The sequence below is a fragment of the Miniopterus schreibersii genome (genome assembly GCF_964146895.1).
Source record: "Miniopterus schreibersii genome assembly, chromosome: 4".
NCBI classification, from domain to species: domain Eukaryota; kingdom Metazoa; phylum Chordata; class Mammalia; order Chiroptera; family Miniopteridae; genus Miniopterus; species Miniopterus schreibersii.
This window is the reverse complement of record NC_138105.1, coordinates 11,071,091-11,092,449: the sequence shown is the minus strand read 5'-3', so window position 1 is coordinate 11,092,449 and position 21,359 is coordinate 11,071,091. Positions and strand designations below refer to the sequence as shown.

The 21,359-nt window shown below is 54.8% G+C and overlaps 1 protein-coding gene across 12 annotated transcripts; it reads left to right on the top strand.

Moving 5' to 3' along the window:
• Window positions 1–99: 99 nt before the first annotated feature.
• PNPLA6 (patatin like domain 6, lysophospholipase) lies at window positions 100–21,052 on the top strand. 12 transcript variants are annotated; one of them, XM_081134614.1, is made up of 34 exons: window positions 100–157; window positions 914–1,004; window positions 1,351–1,438; window positions 1,603–1,685; window positions 1,841–1,938; window positions 3,927–4,067; window positions 4,154–4,313; window positions 4,634–4,714; window positions 4,921–5,049; window positions 5,420–5,500; window positions 5,589–5,751; window positions 5,971–6,054; window positions 6,330–6,439; window positions 6,535–6,702; window positions 6,789–6,866; window positions 10,939–11,144; window positions 11,358–11,489; window positions 11,577–11,700; window positions 12,075–12,188; window positions 12,396–12,471; window positions 14,027–14,167; window positions 14,359–14,422; window positions 14,694–14,862; window positions 15,069–15,251; window positions 15,402–15,520; window positions 15,708–15,864; window positions 16,128–16,244; window positions 16,332–16,401; window positions 16,839–16,955; window positions 18,897–19,198; window positions 20,034–20,150; window positions 20,340–20,436; window positions 20,545–20,654; window positions 20,773–21,052. In XM_081134614.1, exons 2-34 carry the CDS (start codon window positions 978–980, stop codon window positions 20,845–20,847), a joined length of 3,981 nt encoding a protein of 1,326 aa, XP_080990740.1. In that variant the 5' UTR covers window positions 100–157; window positions 914–977; the 3' UTR covers window positions 20,848–21,052. The 12 variants fall into 12 exon arrangements, with proteins under 12 accessions (XP_080990740.1, XP_080990739.1, XP_080990731.1 ...); XM_081134613.1 differs by having other exon boundaries at window positions 14,024–14,167; XM_081134605.1 differs by lacking the exons at window positions 100–157; window positions 914–1,004 and adding an exon at window positions 16,636–16,752 and having other exon boundaries at window positions 1,125–1,438.
• Window positions 21,053–21,359: the final 307 nt, after the last annotated feature.

Sequence of the window (21,359 nt, the reverse complement as noted above, 5' to 3'; positions counted from 1 at the left end):
TCTGCGCGGCTGGCTCCTGGAGACTTTCCAGCATGGCACGGGGCGGGGCTTCGGTGCGCCTTTTGGCGAATAACTTAAAGGGGCCATGCCCGTGGTGGTGTGCTGGGCGGAACTCTAGCGGTGTTAGCGCACAGTGGATCCGGGCTGCGGCCTCTGGGTGAGTCCGGGTTTCCATCACCCCCTCCGGCCGTTCCTTCGAGAGTAGTTAGCGAGTCCTCAGCTTTCCCAAGACCTGTCCCGCCGCCGATTTCTGGTAGCCCCCGACTTCCTGATGCTCTCATTCCCCTGGTTTCCCGCAAGTGTTACCGCACTGGTAGCCAGGTGCGCCCTAGTGTGGAAGGGGACTAGTCCTCCCCACCCCGATGAATTTTCCAGGTAATGTCTCAAGGGTCCAGTTATTACTCTAAATTCCCATTAATACTCTAGCAAAGCCAGAAACATTCTCAGCCTCCCAGAAAAGTCCCAGTAATATTCCAGCATTCTTCAGTATCCTCCAAGGAGCCCGGGCGCCCTCCCTAGGTCCGCTCTTATGCTCGAACAACCCCAGGGACGTGCCCACCCAGCTCCGTTTTTCCCAGAATCTCAGTAATTTTCCAGTGCCCCCAGTAATGCCAGCATCCCCGGTTACGTGCACTGGCTGCTGTCAGTGGGTGCCTGGCCGGCTGCCCTTTGGCCCTAGGGTGGCAGTTGGACAGGTGGAGCGGCTGGTCCGCACGGTGCATAGGTGAAGAGAGCCAGACCGGGAGCGGGAGACACGCCTCACTCCCTAGCCGCACCCGGGGGTCAATTTGCCCCACCCCTCTGTGCCGCAGCGCTCCTCTAGCGGTCCTCCGCCGAGGCAGCCGGTACGAAGGGGTTGGGCTTGTGGCAGGGACGGGGCGGGCCCAGAGTGACAGGTTCGTCCTGCTTCTAGATTCCTAGGACTCAGGACTACCAAACCTGTGGACCACCTGTGGACCACCAGCCAGAAACAGCTGATGGACGCCCCGCTGCAAACTGGGATGGTAAAGATCGGGGGCCGTGAGGCGCTGTGGGGACTACAACTCCCGGCGTGCTCAGCGCAGCCCCGCAGGAACTGGGCGGTGTGTGTTCTGGCGGAACTATGTTTCCCGGCGTGCACCGCGCGCAGGCCGCGGAGCCGCAAAGAAGAGTCGCGCCGGCCCCCACCCCCTCCTTGGGAGGGAGTCGCGCTGGCCCATTCTGCAGATGGGGACACCGAGGCCACGGGCCGCTGAGAACTTCTCGGGGGCGGACGTGGCTCAGTGGGATGGAGTCCAGGACGTCCTGGCCCCCGGGAAGGGCTCGGCGGGGCGGGTATGCGATGCGCAGCCCGTGCCATTCGTCCCGCAGGTGCTGGGCGTGATGATCGGGGCCGGAGTCGCGGTGTTGGTCACGGCCGTGCTCATCCTCCTGCTAGTGCGGAGGCTTCGAGTGCCGAGTGAGGACCCGGAGGGCCCCTCAGGGGAGGCTGCGTGGGGGGAGCCGAAGCGCGGGTTCGGAGGCGGTGGAGATTGGACTTGCTGGGGTCCGCACGCGGTGTGCCGGCCTCCGGCCGCGCGGAGACTCCGCGGAGCTCAGGGCGCCCCTCTCCCCTTACCCCAGAAACCCCAGCCCCCGAGGGCCCGCGGTATCGGTTCCGGAAGAGGGACAAAGTGCTTTTCTATGGCCGGAAGATTATGCGGAAGGTGAGTCTAGGACCAGCTGAGGCTCCGGCTGACCGCACAGGAGCCCTGCCCTGGACTTAGTTACAGCTCTTGTAAACTCCTGCTCCTTGATGAAACCCCACTTCCCCAGGACCTGAGCTGGCAGTTGACCTAGCCTCACCCCTTAATTGTCCTAGGTGTCACAGTCCACTTCCTCCCTGGTGGACACCTCCGTCTCCACCACTTCCAGGCCACGCATGAAGAAGAAACTGAAGATGCTGAACATTGCCAAGAAGTAAGGCTGTGCTAAGTATACCTGGTTCTGGGGGCTACCTCATGGCCTTTGGAGTGATCAACCCATCTATCTCGAGTTTCTTTCAAGCCCGTGGACTGTTTGGGGAGTCTTCCCACATAAGGGAGGCTGTCCCGGAGCTCCCCCATACCAGACAGGCTGTCTCTGTCTCTCTATCCCCTAGGGGCTATCTCAGTGATATTCCCCTACTAGTGATATCTGTCCCTGAGGTATGTATGAGCTATTTGCTCTTCAGTCAATATCTCTTGACACCTGGCCATATAGTAGGGGAGTTTCTGTGTAAGCTATTTCATGGGTCTCCTCACACAAGAGGTTCCTCATTGGGGTTATCTCAGGTATTTCTGTGACCAGCTGGAAAGGCTATCTGTAGCTTCTGTTATCCAAGGGTAATCATAGCAGTCTTGCTACATCAGAAAACATCTCTCTATGTCACTTACCTTGGAGTTCTTCTCACAGTAAGGAAGCTATGTAAGGGATTGTGTTTCCTAGGAATTATCTCAAGAATCTTCTTGCACTAGAAACATAGGAAGGATGTCTCAGGGGTGCCTGTCGTTAGCAAAGGACTTTCTCAGAGCCTCTGAGGAAGGCTTTTCCAAGGATCTTTCTAAGTTGGGAGCTGGCTCTGGGGTCTCCTGACATCATGGGGTTCACTTCATGAGACATGAAGGTCTGTCTCAAGGGTGTTTTCACACTAAGGGGGCATCCCAGGGCTGTCCACGACCAATATATATGTCCTATCACAGGACTTTCTGTGACTTGAGAAGGACAGTCTCTAGTTCTCCATGATCAGACACTGTATCTTGAGTCTCTCCACATCTCAGTGTCTGCACATCCTTGAAGAGCTACCCTAATGTCATGTCTATCAGAGGGCTAGCTCAGGAATCTGTGGCCTGGGGAAGGGCTAGCCCAAGTACCTCCCTGTTTAGAAGAGGAGCTATATCTGGATTTCTCTATATCATGGAGTTTAACTCAGGGAACTGCTCATGCTAGAGGGTCTATCTCAAGTATCTTGTGACTAGTACAGGGGCTGTCAGTAGAAACTGACTTGCAGGGAAGGGCTCTCCCAGGTCCATGAATAGCAAAGAGGCTATATCTAGATTCTCCACATGTAATGAGTGCTATCTCAAGAGTTTCTGTGACCATCAAAGGGGCTATTTCAGGGTTCTCTGAGACCTGGGAAAGGGTTATCTCAGGGATCTTATAAAAAACAGAGCCCCGCCCAGCTGGGCGTGGCTCAGCGGTTGAGCGTCGACCTAGGATCCAGGCGATTGGGGTTCAATTCCCGGTCAGGGCACATGCCCAGGTTGTGGGCTGCAGCCGATCAATGACTCTCTCATCACTGATGTTTCTATCTCCCTCTCTCCCTCTCCTTTCCTCTCTCTGAAATCAATAAAGATATATTTTAAAAAAAAAAGAATAAAAAACAGAGCCTGTATCTGAGGTCTCATATAATGGAAGTTACTCTAGGGGTCTGCCAACATTAGAAAGGCTATCTCAGGAGTCTGGTCTGTGATTACTGGAAGGACTATGTCAGGGGTCCCATGACAAACAGAGGTGTTTTTCTAAGGTCTTCCCGTGTCTTGGAAGCTATGTCGGGTCTAACTAGAGGATCCATCTCAAGGCCCTGTGACTAGTGGAGAGATGATCTTGGGGTTTTACAGGAATCAGCAAATTTTTTCTGTATAGGGCTAGATAGTAAACATCTTAGGCAGTGCAGGCCGCATATAACTCTGCTATCGCTATTTAACTTTGCTGTTTTAGCATGAAAACAGCCACAGACATGTACATGAATAAATGTACCTATGTGCCAATAAAACTTTATGTACAAAAAAGAAGTAGAGGGACTGATTTGGCCAATAGGCCAGAATTTGCTGACCCCTGTTCTGTGTGACCCGGGAAAGGATGTGTGGGGGTCTTAGGTCTACCTGTACCTTCTCCTTGCTCCCCCCATACCTCTCTCCTCCCACCAGGATCCTACGTATCCAGAAAGAGACTCCAACACTGCAGCGGAAGGAGCCCCCACCTGCCGTGCTCGAGGCTGACCTGACAGAGGGTGACCTGGCCAACTCCCACCTGCCCTCCGAGGTGCTCTACATGCTCAAGAACGTCCGGTCAGTGTCAGGTTGCAGGTTGGGGGCTGCAGAGCTGGGTGCTGATCTGACCTCCTACATTCCTCCTCCCTTCCCCCATCCAACAGGGTGCTGGGCCACTTCGAGAAGCCGCTCTTTCTGGAGCTCTGCCGGCACATGATCTTCCAGCGGCTTAGCCAGGGTGACTACGTCTTCCGACCAGGCCAGCCAGATGCCAGCATCTACGTGGTGCAAGACGGGCTGCTGGAGCTCTGCCTGCCAGGGCCTGTAAGTGGGCTGCCCAAGGGGAGACTGCACGGAAATAGGCAGTGATGCAGTGGCCACTGGGGACAGGCACTGCTGTCGGTCAGTAGGGTTGGTGGCCTTTTGAGATGTGCAGACAGGAGTTGGGAACAGATGCCTAAGGGTATCTGGGTTGGGCCGTTAGTTATGGCCAAGAAATGGGTGCTGGTCGGAAGGTTCATTGGGGTCAGAGATCAGGGCATCAGTGATCACTGGGTGAGTGTGAGGGCCAGTGTTGTGGTTGGAGATGAAATGCTGGTTGGCAGCCCTGGCCACTGCCCTGACTCCCACTCTCATGTTTACAGGATGGGAAGGAGTGTGTGGTGAAGGAAGTGGTCCCCGGAGACAGCGTCAACAGCCTTCTGAGCATCCTGGATGTCATCACTGTGAGTTATCAGTTTGGGGTGGCCACGGAGGCTGGGGTTACAACACCACAACCAGTGGACTGGGTTGAAGAGGGTCTCCCTGCAGGCCTCCAGTCTCTGATATGTCCTGGATACTGCCTCAAGGCACTAGAGTTATGAAGAGCTGGGGGGAGCAGGGAGGAGCTCACAGCCCCTGACCTTGATTCTCATGCCCCCTGCATCCCCAGGGTCACCAGCACCCCCACCGTACAGTGTCTGCCCGTGCAGCCAGAGACTCCACTGTGTTGCGGCTGCCAGTAGAGGCCTTCTCTGCCGTTTTCACCAAGTACCCAGAGAGCCTGGTGCGGGTGGTGCAGGTCAGTGGGCCTTTGCCTCCCTCCACTGATCCCCACCCATCACAGGCACCCGTGAGCTGACACCCAGCAGTCTCTCACGTTGTGTTATCAGCCCTGACCTCTGGGCTGCCTGACTCATCATGTTAGCTGTCTTGACCCATCTCCCCAGGTTTCTGTCACCTCATTATGGGTTTCTCCCTGGCACCTCTGCTCTCCCTGTAGTCCTCCCAACCTTGGCCTTGGCTCCACTCCACCTCTTCCCCATTCATGACCCACCCCTTTACTGCTTGGTCCCAACTTTCCCTGGCTCCTGTTACCCCCTCTGCTGACTCACTTCCTTCCTGGCCCTGCCTCTCTTCTGGTCCCACACCTGCTGACCATGCTCCTACAGATCATCATGGTGAGGCTGCAGCGTGTCACCTTCCTGGCCCTCCACAACTACCTGGGTCTGACCAATGAGCTCTTCAGCCATGTGAGTTATTTAGAGAGCAGAGGGGGCTGGAATGGTGGAATGGCACATGCCTCCCAGGATTTGCCATAGCAGTGCTCTCTGCCCGCAGGAGATCCAACCCCTGCGCCTCTTCCCCAGCCCCGGCCTCCCAGCCCGCACCAGCCCTGTGCGAGGCTCCAAGCGTGTTGTCAGCACCTCAGCAACTGAGGAGCCTAGAGAGGCCCCTGGCCGGCCACCTGACCCCACTGGGGCCCCTCTGCCTGGACCTGCAGGTACCTGAGATGACCCATGCTGGAGCGGCAGTGGCCTCTTAGCTAGGTACCCAGATCTCCTGCCTGGTCCCCCAGGGACCCATGGACTCAGCCCCATGGACCCATTGGAATTACTTTTCCTAATCTCCCAGTCCCCAGGGACTCTGAGTTGACTGTTCCCCAGGCCCCCTTTAGTTCCCCAGTCCCAATTATAGGAGCCTGAACACGTGTCTCCCTCAGGGGATCTGGTGAAGCCCACATCCCTGGAAGCCCCCTCGGCCCCCCTGCTGAGTCGCTGCATCTCCATGCCAGTGGACATCTCAGGTCTGGGGCCTTGGGCCGGGAGGGGGGAGGCCATCAAACTTCTGGGTTGGACTGCAGGTTGGCCATTCTCTGTTTTTCTTATCTGTGAAATGGAAACCTTGGCAGCACTTTCTGCTCACTTTTTCATGGGTGCTCATTGAAATAATGCCCTCCCAACTGTGGTGAGGATTCCGAGGGTGTGCAGCCTGATTAGTCACGTCTGCATGGATGTGGCAGTGGCACACTGGTACTGCTTGCTTAGACTGCAGTTGTGGTCAATCTTGTCTTTACTTCAGGCTTGCAGGGAGGTCCCCGCTCGGACTTCGACATGGCATATGAACGTGGCCGGATTTCTGTCTCTCTGCAAGAAGAGGCTTCAGGGGGGCCCCCGGTAGCCCCTGTTCGGGTAAGGCCCTGCCCTCTCTGCCTTTCCCCTGGTGGAGTTCCCTGAGGAGGAAAGTTGGGTGGGAGCAGGGAGGTCACAGGCCCTCCCCCGTGCAGACCCCCACTCAGGAGCCCCGGGAGCAGCCAGCAGGTGCCTGTGAGTACAGCTACTGCGAGGATGAGTCAGCTACTGGTGGCTGCCTGTTTGGGCCCTACCAGGGCCGCCAGACCAGTAGCATCTTTGAGGCTGCAAAACGGGAGCTGGCCAAGTTGATGCGGATTGAGGTGGGTGTCCTTGGCCCAGGGGCTGGGGCTAGGTGGAGGGTGGGGGATGCATGGCTGGACCAATCTCAACCCCCTTCCTTCCCTAGGACCCCACCCTCCTGAACAGTCGAGTCTTGCTACATCATGCCAAAGCTGGCACCATCATTGCCCGCCAGGGGGACCAGGTGAGGCTGACACTTGACCTTGAACCATACAACTGTGACCTGAGACCTCCTTCTGATCTCTGATCCTTGCTCTTTGACCCTATGTATAGAGCTCTTAGTCTATGATATGCAGTCCCTGATGCTCGGATCCTATGACTGACCCCTAGCTTACCCACCCCTTATCCTCTGGACCAATCAACCTTTGATCTCCAACCCCTGAACTTTTTTGCTAGGACTCCAACCCCTAGATCTCTCTTACCTGCCTTGGCCTTTCCTGCAACCTGTTTTCTTTTTTTTAAATATATCTTTATTGATTTCAGAGTGGAAGGGAGAGGGAGAGAGGGAGTTGAAACATTAGTGATGAGAGAGTCGTCATTGTTCAGCGGCCTCCTGCACGCCCCTGACTGGGGATGGAGCCCGCAGCCTGGGCGTGTGCTCTGACTGGGAATTGAACTGCGATCTCCTGGATCCTAGATCGATGCTCAGCCACTGAGCCATGCCCGGCCAGGCTTCTGAACTTTTGATTCTATAATACACCCTGATGTTCTAACATCTAATCCTGGGCCCCTGCTGGGATGGGCACTTGATAAATGTGTACAAATTGGAAGTGGGACCCAGAGGCCATGAACTGGCCCCAGGAGCTGGACTTCACTGCCTGCTGGTAGCACCTGGAGGTGTAGGAAACTCTGCCCAATCAGTCCCTCTATTCTCCATACGGGAACACTGGGGCCATGATCTTGTATCAGGAAGCACTGAGGAAGAGAGTTCTGGAGGCAAGGGCTAGATTTGAAGTCCGGACTCTGTCCAGATTCCCTGTGTGACCTTGGGGAAGTCATCTAGAAAGTTCTCTGCTTCCTCATCTGTGGAATGGAGTAATTACACTAACTGTCCATTAGCATTAAAGAGGAAGTAGTTCTGAGCTGCCTAAGGTGTACAAGGGTGACAAGCCCGGGGAAGGGAGTGGAGCAGCAGCTCAGGGGTGACACAGAGGGCAACTTGACATAGGTATTGAGGCTGAAGTGCTGTTTGAGGGGTGGAATGAGGGTGCCTGGCCTGTTAGCTGGATAGAGTATTGTTACATCATCCTATCAGCTTGTTCAGCTGTTGCCTCGAGCTACTTATTGCAAGGGTGGGCTCCTTTCTGCAGAGGAAGTTGGGTGATGCCTATGCCAGCTGTTTGTGGTTCTTGAGAATGAGCTGAGGAAGTGTGGTCATCCCGTGGCTGTTCTGGGGGCTCTTGGGCCCTGCTTACCTGGGAGACCCTGTTGGGCTCAACCCAAGCCTGGCTGCTAACCGATCGCTGGCTTGTAGCCACTCAAGGCCTCTCAGGGTCTTCCTGACTTTGTTAGGGGCGTTACTGTGCTGTTCCTCCCTATGAAACTTCACACTGATGTTTTCTACCTGGGAGAATTTTGTCCCTCAGCGGACATTTGGCAACACAGACACATTTTTTATTCACTTTGGAGGGTGCTACTAGCATCTAATGGTTAGAGGCCAAGGATGCCAGAACACACAGGACAGCCCCCTTAAGCAAAATTGTTTAGTTAAAATGTCAGTAATGCCAAGGTTGAGAAACTGTGCTTTACACAAATATTTCCCAGAGTGTTTCAAGAAACACCTATATCACAAGGGATCCGTGGCCAAATAGGTTTGGGAAGTGTTGGCTGTTTTATCTCTTTGTGGAAGTTCCCAGTGAACATCATTAGTATATTCAAGGCTCTGAGGAGTCCTATGTAAAGAAACTTGCTTCCCAACCTCATGGCAAATGACAGCCTAATATCAGTAACTTCCTTTCATATCCCAGACACAGTCTAGAAATTTTGTCTTAGAAGGTTCCAGCGTATGTGTATATCTCCTGGGGCTGTGCCCCTCCCAGGAGCCCTTGCAGTGTTTTGGTGCTCACTGGGGCTTTGTGAGGTGCCAGACAGGTTCCTATGGTGAGTGAGGAAGAAATTTTTCCATATCTGGGCAGTTTCAGTTCCTTATTTATAAAAGGGTAGAAAAGGGAGGTGTCTGGGTAGGCAGGCTAACGAGAGAGAAGAGGGGCACCTGTTTGTACTGAGTATTTGTTGTATCCTAGGTCCTGCTGGACAGAGATGTCCCAGGCCCTGTGCTGCCTGCTGCAGAGGCAGAAAAAACAGGTCTGCCCTTTTGAAGCCCACAGTTCTGGCGGATATTACATTCAAAGGATGTAAAATCTTATGGGCTTAGTGCATAGACATAAGGAGCTGTTCTCAGCTCTGTAAAATCTGGCTTAGGCAGGGAAGCATCTCTGAGGAAGTGACCTGCAGCTAAGAAGGAATTAACTAAGTGTAAGGGGAAGAAAGAGCATTGTAGGCAGAGGGAACAGCTTGTGCCAATATCCTATGGTGGGAAGTAACATGTTGTTCTCTAGGAAACAAGGAAGTCAACATTCTTGGAGTAGAACAATGGAACGAGAACAGGGGATTTTTAATTTTTTAAAAACAATAGTTTTATTATTTTTAAAAGGTGATAGTTTTATTGAGATGTAATTCACATACTCTGCAATCCACCCATTTAAAGAGTACAATTCAGTGGTTTTTAGTATATTAAGACTTGTGCAACCACCACCACTATGACTTTTAGAACATTTTTGTCACCTTGAAAAGAAATCCCATACTCTTTAGCTATCAATCTCCTACCTCCTCACCCCACCCCACCCCACCTGGAATCACACACTCTGTGCCTTTTGTGTCTGGCTTCTCACTGAGCATCATGTTTTCAAGGTTCATTCACATTGTAGCACATGTCAGTGCTTCACTCCTTTTAATGGCCGAGTAATTTTCATTGTGTGGATATTGGGCATTCTGCTTACCCACTTATCTGTTGATGCGCATTTGGGTTATTTTCTACCTTTAGGCTGTTACGTATAATGCTGCTATGAACATTTATGCACAAATTTCTGGGTGGACATATGTTTTCATTTCTGTTGGGTAGATACCTAAGGGTCAAATTGCTGGGTCATATGGCAACTCTCCTTTTATTTCTTTGAGTACCATTTCCCAAGTGGCTGCACCATTTTACATCCCCACCAGCAGTGTATTACGGTTCCGATTTTTCCAAGTTCTCTTTAACATTTTTTGATCCTAGCTCTCCTAGTGGGTGTGAAGTGGCATCTCATTTTTTTTTATTCAAAAAAAATTTTTTTAATGTCTTTATTGATTTCAGAGAGAGAGAAAGAGAAAGATAGAAACATCAATGATGAGAGAGTCATTGATTGGCTGCCTCCTGCACGCCTCCCAGTGTGGATTGAGCCTGCAACCCGGGCAAGTGCCCTGACCAGGAATTGAACCATGACCTCCTGGATCACATTTTGATGCTCAACCACTGAGCTATGCTGGCCAGGTGAAGCGGCATCTCATTTTGGTTTTGATTTGCATTTTCCAGATGATTCATGATCTTTTCATGTGCTTATATCTCTTTGGAGAAGTGTCTATTCAGATCCTTTGCCCATTTTAAAATTGGGTTATTTGTGTTTTATTATTGAGTTATAAGATTTCTGTATAAATTCTGGATTCAAGACCCTTAGCAGATATGATGTGCAGCTGTCCACTCACTTTCGTCATAGTGTCCTTTGAAGTTCAGAAGTTTTGATTTATTTTGTTGCTTGTGCTTTTGGTCTTCATATCCGAGAATCCATTATCAAATTCAAGGTCATGAAGACCCCTATATTTTCTTGAAGAGCTTTAGAGTTTTAGTTTATATTCACATCTTTGATCCATTTTGATATTGTATAAGGTGAGGTTCCAACTTTATTCTTCCATGTGGGTACCCATTTGCCCAGGTGAGCAAAGAGGATTTAAGCTGAGCCGCACCCCCATGTAGCCCGTCCTTGCAGCCTCTTGCTGGCTGTGTTGAAAAGAATTCATGGACTGTAATCTTGGGCTCAGGAGTTTGGTGATCCATTAGCAATGTCTGCGCTGGTCCTGAATAATATGGAGAGATATGTGTGCTGCTCACCTGAGCTATGCAAAGCCTTCACTCCCTCCTCAGCTTCCTAAGGAGTGAATTGACCTGAGTTGAGGGTGCAAGTGTTGGCCCTGTGCCCATCTCCTGGTTCCTGCCCCCATAGGATGTGAGCCTGCACTTCATCCTCTGGGGCTGCCTGCATGTCTATCAGCGCATGATCGACAAGGCTGAGGACGTGTGCCTGTTTGTAGCACAGCCCGGGGAGCTGGTTGGGCAGCTGGCTGTGCTCACCGGGGAGCCCCTCATCTTCACACTGCGAGCCCAGCGGGACTGCACTTTCCTGCGGATCTCCAAGTGCGACTTCTATGAGTACGACTGGGCCCTGTGTTGGGGTGGGACTGGCATTTAGAGGGCCCTGACTCCATTCTGCCATGGGAGAAGCCATCCCTCTGGACAGCTTACACCTCAACAGGGCAGCTTTCAGCTCTTCCAATCCCACCTCAGGCCATCACGGCCCTGTACACTCCCTAAGGGCAGTTCCAGGACACCCCCAGCCCATGCACCCCCGCCCTTTGTCTACAGGATCATGCGGGCACAGCCCAGTGTGGTGCTGAGTGCGGCGCACACGGTGGCTGCGAGGATGTCACCATTTGTGCGCCAGATGGACTTTGCCATCGACTGGACAGCCGTGGAGGCTGGACGAGCGCTGTACAGGTGCAGCCCCCGCCCCCGCCCCCACCTCGCTGCTCAGGCCCCGCCTGAGACCCGGCTGGATCCTGTATGACCCGCCCCCCACCCCAGACAGGGCGACCGCTCGGACTGCACCTACATAGTGCTCAATGGGCGGCTGCGCAGCGTCATCCAGCGCGGCAGCGGCAAGAAGGAGCTGGTGGGCGAGTACGGCCGCGGGGACCTCATCGGCGTGGTGAGCACACACTGACCTCTCATCTCTCCCAGCCCCGTTTTTCTCCCCGCCCCCAACATACACAGCATCCCGGGTAATCTGATGGGGTGGTGAACATCTGTGACCTCGCCCAGGCCATTTTTCCCAGCTCCTTTCCTGGGGTGGGGGTGGAGGAACCTCATGGGGTGGTGATTCTGGTCTGTCCCCAGACCTCTCTCCGTCCAAGAAGGGACCCCCGCCCGGGTGGATCCCTGTACTCTCCCTCTCCTCAGAGCCCTGGTGGGTAGCCAGGGTTGGGGGATACCTAGTAGAGCGGAACTGCCTCTTTGGCCTCCCCCTTACCTATCCGGAGCCTCCTGGACCAAGCAGCTGTGGTCATGCACATGGTCCCCCAGGTGGAAGCGCTGACACGGCAGCCCCGAGCCACTACGGTGCACGCGGTGCGCGACACAGAACTGGCCAAACTCCCCGAGGGCACCCTGGGCCACATCAAACGACGGTACCCTCAGGTGGGATTCAGTGGGATGGGGGCTGGTTTCCTAATGGGGGCGGGGCTGATGGAGTGGGGGCGGGGCCCTAGAGGGGCAGGGCCTAACGTGTGGAAGTGGGGAAGTGAAGGGGGGGCTCTTGTAAGTGAGGCACGAGGAATGGGAAGGAAAGGTGGGGCTCGCACAGCTGCCCCTCCAGCCTCACTGGACCCATCTCCAACGCCCCAGGTAGTGACCCGCCTCATTCACCTGCTGAGCCAGAAAATTCTGGGGAATTTGCAGCAGCTGCAAGGACCTTTCCCAGGTGAGGTCCGGCAGTTCCCCAGGAATGCTGGGGGGATGTATTCCCACACTTGGGGCGAGCTGGGAGAGAGAGCCCTAAACCCAGGGCAAGCTGGGAAACAGACCAGCTCTGGGTGGATTTGAAGAAGGAAGTGTGTGCTTCAAGGCCCCGCCTGCTGTTGGGAGGGCGCTGGGGTTCCTGGGTATGCTGGACATGGAATGTTAGACTCCGCATGTTTGTTTATGGAATCTAAAATACCAGTCCTGTTGAGGGGGCAGAGTTTTAGAGATTTGTTCTGGGCATCAGGGCTTGGCTGAGGGATGGAGTACGATTCCTAGAGCAGAGGATGCTGGGAAATGGAGTTGGTGGGGTGGTTTGGGGCCTCTGAAGCTACCAGAATGCTGGGAGGTGTGGTTTCCATAAGCTAGGGTGCACTGGGAAGGGAAGTTGGATTTGAGGTATATGGAAATAAGGGACTGAGATTGTCAACCTCTATGCCTCCTTTTACCCCAGGGGCTTCTGCCCCACCAGCCTTGACTCCTGGCTCCCCAGTGGTGGCAATGGTGAGCAGCAGCCAAGAACCACCTGACCCCAGGGTCGTGTTCTGTTCCCCCCTCACCCCCCATCAGGATTCCTCACTCCCCCATCTTGAGTCATGTGTAGAAATGCCTGTTCATTCCCTCCCATCTTCTCGAGCCACCGTTGACATGATTCTTGGGCAGCCTTGGGTCAGAGACTTTAAGGTCTTGGGCTCTCAAGAGCCTCTCTGTTGATGCTCTACAGAAAAGGAATTCTCCAGTGAGCACCCAGTATGTGCTAGGCGCTATGCCTGGCTCAGGGGTGGGAGAGTGCGCAGGCAGACAAGGTCCTAGGGGGTTTACAGTCCGGCAGGCAAAACATCAGACAAGTACTGTGAAGAAATCAAGAGGGTCTTGATTGAGGGTGACTAGCTTTTCAGAGGACAGTGAGGTAAGACTTGATAAATGAGATGGGGCCGGACATTGAAGAGAACATCGAAGGTTCTGCACACGGGGTTTGGAGGTTTTGAAACACCCTGAAAAGGAAAATGAGTGATGGGGAGAAACTGGGCCAGGGCAAGTGTCATAGGGGCTGGGAGCCCCGGAAAGGCATTTGAGCCTGTTCAAACTGGTATGGGAAGCAGCTGGAGACAGTGAGAGGTTCACGCAAGCGATGGAGGTTAATGGGGGTCTTAGGTGTTAGCAGAGAAGCTGGGTCAAAGATGTATTTGTTTCTGCCTAGTTTTGTGTTCAAGTCCCTTTAGTGGACAGAGGCACCCAGGCCAGAATAGGGTGGGGCACTGATAGGTACATAGAGGCACAGCGGAGAATCAGAACGGTTGTAGAGTTGTTTAATGAGTGCCATTGAGGACATTAGGGCCAAAATTGAAGGTTGGATGGCCAAGTCTTATCAAGCTGTGGATCTAGGTCCTTCACTATGGTTTCACTAAGTCGCAGCTGAGGGACATGGGGCAGAGGGAGACCCTTCTGAGGAGAAGGGTCTCCCTCTTCAGACACAGGACTGCATAACAGATTTCATCCTTTGGGGGTCTCAGCAGGCTCAGGACTGGGTGTCCCCCCTCACTCGGAACTCACCAACCCAGCCAGCAACCTGGCAACGGTAGCAGTCCTGCCTGTGTGTGCCGAGGTGCCTATGATGGCCTTCACACTGGAGCTGCAGCATGCTTTGCAAGCCATTGGTCAGTTTTGTCTCTGTGGGGCGAGGTGCATGTGGGTGGGTCATTGGCCAAAGAGTGGAGATGCCCAGTGGGTCCATGGGGAGTGGGGCAGAAAAGGGCCACAGGAGTGGAGTGGGGGGTATTCTGTTCTGGGAGAGGCCCCCAGCTCTATTGACCTGGGTTCCTAACCCCACTCCCTCACCCATCCTCAGGCCCCACACTCCTTCTTAACAGTGACATCATCCGGGCACGTCTGGGTGCCTCTGCACTAGACAGGTATGTGTTGGGGTGCAGGGGGTGGGGATGCGAGGGATGAGCTTGAAGTCTAGGATTCTTTCAGATCCAGTTCCAGATCTAGACTGTGAACTGAGGAGCATGCACCCCAACTATCTAGTCTGTGGGGTGAATCCACCCCTGGAGGGCATGTGTTGTGGGAGCCTGGGTGTCTAGGTCCCTCTCCCCCCAACAGTGGAGTTATAATGGTCTCTGGGGCCATGTGACTCCTGACCAGCCCAGGATGACCTCCCCACCCCCGCCCCAACCCCAGCATCCAAGAGTTTCGGCTGTCAGGGTGGCTGGCCCAGCAGGAGGACACCCACCGCATCGTGCTCTACCAGACAGACTCGTCACTGACACCCTGGACCGTGCGCTGCCTACGCCAGGCTGACTGCATTCTCATCGTGGGCCTGGGCGATCAGGAGCCCACTCTTGGCCAGGTCTGGAGACCATGCACAGTGACCCTACTCCTGGGACCCGTCCCCTCCCATCCAGTGCCTGTGCCAGGCCACATGCACCCTCACCGTGGGGCTTAGCAAAATCCTAGGGTCCCAGCAAAATCCTAGGGTCCTGAGCTCAGCCTGGTGTGTTGGTCAAGGAGGAAACAACTGGTGATTGGTGACACCCGCCCTCCGCCCCCCTGCAGCTGGAGCAGATGCTGGAGAACACAGCCGTGCGCGCCCTCAAGCAGCTTGTCCTGCTGCACCGGGAGGAGGGCCCGGGCCCCACGCGCACGGTGGAGTGGCTCAACATGCGCAGCTGGTGCTCGGGACACCTGCACCTGCGCTGTCCCCGCCGCCTTTTCTCCCGTCGCAGCCCTGCCAAGCTGGTGAGGGTGGGATCCAAAGATCCCTCTTCAGACTTTTCTGGGGTGTGGCTACTGGAGGGGTGTGGCTCAGGGACCTGCAGACCCGGGCCTAGAGATCCCGATGCTGCCTCCTAACCCGCGTCCTCATGGTCGTCTCTCTCCGCATCCCAGCACGAGCTGTACGAGAAGGTGTTCTCGAGGCGCGCGGACCGGCACAGCGATTTCTCCCGCCTGGCGCGGGTGCTCACCGGCAACACCATCGCCCTGGTGCTGGGCGGGGGCGGAGCCAGGTGAGGGGTGTGGCCAGCGCTGGCAGGGGCGGTGCCTGGTGCCTGAGGGTGGAGGTGGGTGAGAGTCCCCAAGGGGGCGGGGCTCGCACCTTGTTCCTGGCCAGTGGGGGAGTTGGGAGAAAGGACTCTCCTGGGGGTGCAGCCAAAGGGGTTCCCAGCGGGTCACCAGGTCTCCTTCCCCTTGCAGGGGCTGCTCGCACATTGGGGTGCTGAAGGCGTTAGAGGAGGCGGGGGTCCCGGTCGACCTGGTGGGCGGTACTTCTATTGGCTCCTTCATTGGGGCCCTGTACGCAGAAGAGCGAAGCGCCAGCCGAACTAAGCAGCGGGCCCGGGAGTGGGCCAAGGTGTGTGTTGGGGAGACTCCCCACCCCAGGAGTACCCTAAAACATGGTCCCACGGGGGCTTCTGGGTTTCTCCTGACCTTTTCCTGATTTAATTTGTGGACCCTTATAGAAATATCTTCAGGACTTTGGATGACCCCTTGTCACCTTTTGGCTAGTGGCCCCAGACCCCAGTTTCCAGCTTGAGCAATCAGCATTCCTAGTGACCACTTATTAGTGACCCCAAGTGATTCCTGTTTCACCCCAGCTGGCCCCATTGCCCCTAGAGCATGACTTCGGTGCTGGAGCCTGTGCTGGACCTCACGTACCCGGTCACGTCCATGTTCACGGGTTCCGCCTTCAACCGTAGCATCCACCGCGTCTTCCAGGACAAGCAGATTGAGGTGCGCCCTCCCCCCACCCCTGCTCTGTCCCTGTCCCTTCCCACAGGTGTCCCCACTCCTCCCCAACCTTGGTCCTTGTCCCCATAGGACCTGTGGCTGCCATATTTCAACGTGACTACAGACATCACTGCCTCGGCCATGCGTGTTCATAAAGATGGTGGGTGTCTCTGGCCGGCCCCACAACATCCACTGTGGCTGCTTGGGGCAGGGGTGCAGGGAGGGCAGCCAAGTGTCTGGGCCACTGTTAACATGAGTGACCATCCATCCTGACCTGATTGCCGAGCACTAACCGTCACCCACTAATGCCCCAGAGGTCCCAGGTATGTCTGTCCTCAGGGGTGGGGACCAGTAGAATAGTCAGGCACCTCACCCCCTCACGCCATCCCTGCAGGCTGCGTGTGGCGCTACGTCCGGGCCAGTGCCTCCTACTGCCCCTACCTGCCCCCGCTGTGCGACCCCAAGGACGGGCACCTGCTGGTGGACGGGTGCTACGTCAACAACGTGCCAGGTCAGCGAGCCCACCGGGCTGGCCGGGCCTCTGAGCGTGTCTGAGAGTGTCTGTGCGTGTCTGTGTCTGTGTATCCCGCTGGGCAGGCTCCCTATGGCGATACGTGCGTGCCAGCATGACGCTCTCAGGCTACCTGCCCCCGCTGTGCGACCCCAAGGACGGGCACCTCCTCATGGACGGCGGCTACATCAACAACCTGCCAGGCAAGTGGCTGCCCGCTCGCTCATGTGCACACACATGCACACAGGCAAATTGAGCGAGTGGGCCCATGCACAGGCACACATGCAGACAGGCGCCCAGGAGGACACGTGTGCAAGCAGACCTGTGCAGGGCTTTGGACACACACACACACTTACATGCAAGAGCAGGTATGTGGATGGGCCAAGGACAGGAATGTGCAGTTGGAAAGTATAACCATATATAAGATGCAAATGGATGCACACACATATGTACGCACACAGCACGAGACATGGGGATAGAATGGGACATCTTTTTGCGTGCACAGCAGCTATGCGTGTGCTCACGTGCACATTGTCACAGATGCTCAGATGGCAGGTAGGGTACTCGTGTATACAAGGTTCTGTGCACGTGCACAAATATAAACGTGTGTTAATGAAATCAACCCTGCATGCTTTCTAAAATGTGCATAAGTGTACACATGGAGATAGGTGGGGCACCTATAAGACCAAGTTAAGCTTTCTCTTATACCCTCTGCCTGCAGTAAGAGGCAGGCAGGTTTGCAACTTAAAATTTTACATACCCAGAGCATGCATACACAGTAGACACATTTACTAGATGCACACACACACACACACACACACACACACACACACAGTTGCAATCTCATAGGCCAGGGGTTGGCAAACTCTGCCCTCTAGGCCAAATCCAGGCCTTGCCTGATTTTGTAAATAAAATGTTATAGACACACAATCACACCCAGTCATTTACTCACTGTCTGTGGCTGCTTTTGCGCCACAGTGGCATAGTTGAGTAGTTGTGACACAGACCATATGGCCTGCAGAGCCAAAATTTTTGCTCTCTGGCCCTTTCCAGAACAAATTTGCCAACTCTTGCATAGGCACTCTGTACACATACCTGCACTAACACAACCACACACATTCATGTGTGTACAAACCCATAGTTAGACAGGCATACTTGGACACACAAGGAAACATAGATGTTGATCTAGGTACACAATGACTTAAATGAATACATACATGGCCAGGGATGTGTACAGAGATGTGGACACACCTGGAGGTGTGCATGTTCACAAATGCACATGGACAGGAGATGCACACAGATGACAGGGACACACATAGATGCGCAAAGACACATGGACATAGGCACGTGTACTCAGACATAAAAAGAAGTTTGTGAGGGACACAGGCAAAGTCTGACAGAGACTGTTTTTCTCAGATGAGCCTGGTTGTAGGACCCTGTCCCTGTCCCCCCAGGTTCCTCCAGACCCACTCAGAGACCCTCAGTGGTCCACATGGACCCACGGACACACCACCCTCCCTGCTGGGCCCTTCCCCATCACCTCCTCTGTCCTGCTTTCCTGCTCTCCTGCTCTTTGTCCCTCCTTTTAACTCTCTTGTCACAGCTCCAAGGTCCCTCTTTCTACCCAAATTCTCTCTTCCATATCTCTAATTCTTGATCTCTTTCTCTCCCCCAAATCTCTTGCTAACTCAGTTCCTCTGCATTCCTCTCTCTGTGGCTCTGTCTCCTGCTGTCTTTACTTCCATGTTTCTCTGTTTTCTTACCCCTCAGTCTCCTCATATCTCTTTCTGTCTCCCTGTGTCTCTGATCCTTCCATCTGTCTCCCAGGTGTCCCTGTGACTCTCTCTCTGCATTACTCTCCTTCCACATATCTGACCTCACGTCTTTCCCCCCAGCAATTTCATCCCTCTGTCTCCATCCCCTACATCCCTCTGGCCATGGTTCCTCACACCTAAAAGCTCCAACATCTGATCCCACCTCCTCCACATCATTGGCATCATTTTCCATGCCATTTGCATGCCAACATGTTGTTTGCATGGGTTGTTTTGTGTGACCATTTGCATGATGGTATCTGTGGGACTGGGTTGAACTTTTCTGCTCTGGGCCCTGGTGGGGACCCGCCCGCTGACCCCCTGGCCCCACAGCGGACATCGCCCGCAGCATGGGTGCCAAGACAGTCATTGCCATTGACGTGGGGAGCCAGGACGAGACAGACCTCAGCACCTACGGGGACAGCTTGTCTGGCTGGTGGTTGCTGTGGAAGCGGCTAAACCCATGGGCAGACAAGATCAAGGTTCCAGACATGGCTGAGATTCAGTCCCGCCTAGCGTACGTGTCCTGCGTACGTCAGCTGGAGGTCGTCAAGTCCAGCTCCTACTGCGAGTACCTGCGTCCCCCCATCGACTGCTTCAAGACCATGGACTTCGGGAAGTTCGACCAGATCTATGTGAGTGGGTGGAAGTGGCCTGGTGTTTCTGTGGGGGGCTGGCAGAGCTTTACTACTGAAAGCCCAGAGCAACACAAACGCAAGGGTTCTAGGACTCCATTCCCAAATGGGAACTGTGGGGAATAAAATGGTAATCCATTAGTGCTGTCTGCATTGCTGTGGCAATGGCATATGCTGCCCACATGCTGTGTAGGAACCAAGTTTCTTACGTGCCAGCTGCACTGCCCAAAGCACTGTGTAGAGATTTCTGCATTGGTGGGAATGAGAACAGTGATCAACCGGTAATGTATGTCACAAAAAGGGGAGGGATGGAGCAGTGTGTATGTCATGTGCCACTGGCCCTGAAAAATGTGCCATAGCTCATGCCACCTGAAATTGTTAGCTGCTGCCCAGAGAGCTGAGTGAAACGTCTGATGCTCCTTCAGGGTTAACTGGGAAAGTGCGCCTGATGGGTTAGTGGTGTCTGTTGTGGGTATAGGAGGTGGTGATCTCCACAAATGCACTGCCACCTTTGGAGGACTAGAAATAAGGTTGCCCACCACCATCTCGCGTCATTTGGTGCTTGGCACACTGCATGGGGATAAGTGGGAAAGAAGGTGGAGTGATTGATTGGTAATGTCTGGTAGGGGCACAGGATGGAGGACGTGGGGGCAGGTGTGCTCCATATTGCTGACTCTGAAATAGGGTTAGTCTCAAATGCCAGCTGCCCCAAAGCATCAGGCTTTTGAGGGGCCAGGGAAGGGGCAGGCAAAGTGGGAATAAGCAGAGAGGACAAGGCGGAGAACATCTGGGGGACTTGCAGAATGGATCGCCTCAGTCCCCTTGCTTCCTGCAGGATGTGGGCTACCAGTATGGGAAGGCTGTGTTTGGGGGCTGGAGCCGGGGCGACGTCATTGAAAAGATGCTCACAGACCGGCGGTCTGCTGACCTTATTGAGAGCCGCCGTGCAGACGTAAGCCTGGGACTCCCCCAGCCCCTCTGGGTCTTCCCAAACCTCACATGACCCTAGATCTCCCAGGGTTTCGCTGAGCTCTTCTCCCCAGGGAACTCCCCTCAGGATCTCCAAGCCCCCAAGACACCCAGTCCCCCAACACCTCAGGACACCATGGAGGCTCAGAGCCCCACCCATGCCACCCCACAGGTGCTGGCCTTCCCCAGTTCTGGCTTCACTGATTTGGCGGAGATTGTGTCCCGGATCGAGCCCCCCACCAGCTACGTTTCCGATGGCTGTGCTGATGGTGAGCGGGCCTCCAGGGGCAGGACTAGGCCTGGGGTCAATGGGATATGGCTGGAAACGCCCGCCCAGCCCATGTCCCCTCACTTTCACGCTGCTCCCCGAATCCTAGGGGAGGAGTCAGATTGCCTGACAGAATACGAGGAGGATGCAGGGCCTGACTGCTCACGGGATGAAGGTGGCTCTCCCGAGGGTGCCAGCCCCAGCACTGCCTCTGAGATGGTGAGAGTGGGCTACCCGGGGCCCCACAAGGTGGGATGACGCGGTGGGTATGTGCTGAGTGACATGTACCGGGGACCATTCTGTGTGACGTGTGCGTGTGGCACTCCTGTTCCTGCAGGAGGAGGAGAAGTCGAGTCTCAGGCACCGGCGCTGTGTACCACAGGACCCTTCCAGCGCGACCGCAGACACCTGAGAACCTGCAAAGTGGTCCCCCTGGACTGGGGGTGGGCCCTGTAGGGGTTGCTCCCCCTCTACCTGCTACTGTGCCTGTGACCTCCCTGGGTGTCCCTGGACCTCCAGGGCCCACACACTGGATGGTTGCACCTCCAAGAGGAGGGGCAGCACTGCACTGATGACCCTTGAACAGTCATTCCCAATAAACCTATTCTTGGAAGTGGGCCCATGTCATCTTTGGGTTCAGGGGGTATCTCGCCCCACCTTCCATGCTCAGGATGGCTGGGGCTGGAGCTTGTCACAGTGACCCGTGCACCCAGCCTCAGACTGAGCCCCAGGAACTGTGAGTGCTATCCCAGAATTCACCTGTAGTCCCACTCAGTGCTGGCTCCAGACCACAGGGCCTCCAAATGCCACATGTACCCCCTAGGGATGCCAGATGTCCCTGGGTGCCTGTCCTGACGCCACTCATTTTCCCTACTAGGTTCCACTGCTCTGGGCTGGTTGTACTGTGTGCCGGTACTCCAAGTG

Excerpts from the sequence above, each read along its gene's own strand:
- PNPLA6 (XM_081134605.1), top strand. The coding sequence starts at position 1,207 with ATGGGGACACCGAGGCCACGGGCCGCTGAGAACTTCTCGGGGGCGGAC. Across the intron at positions 14,863-15,068 it reads AGGAGCCCACTCTTGGCCAG|CTGGAGCAGATGCTGGAGAA; the intron begins GTCTGGAGACCA and ends GCCCCCCTGCAG. Across the intron at positions 16,956-18,896 it reads CTACATCAACAACCTGCCAG|CGGACATCGCCCGCAGCATG; the intron begins GCAAGTGGCTGC and ends CTGGCCCCACAG.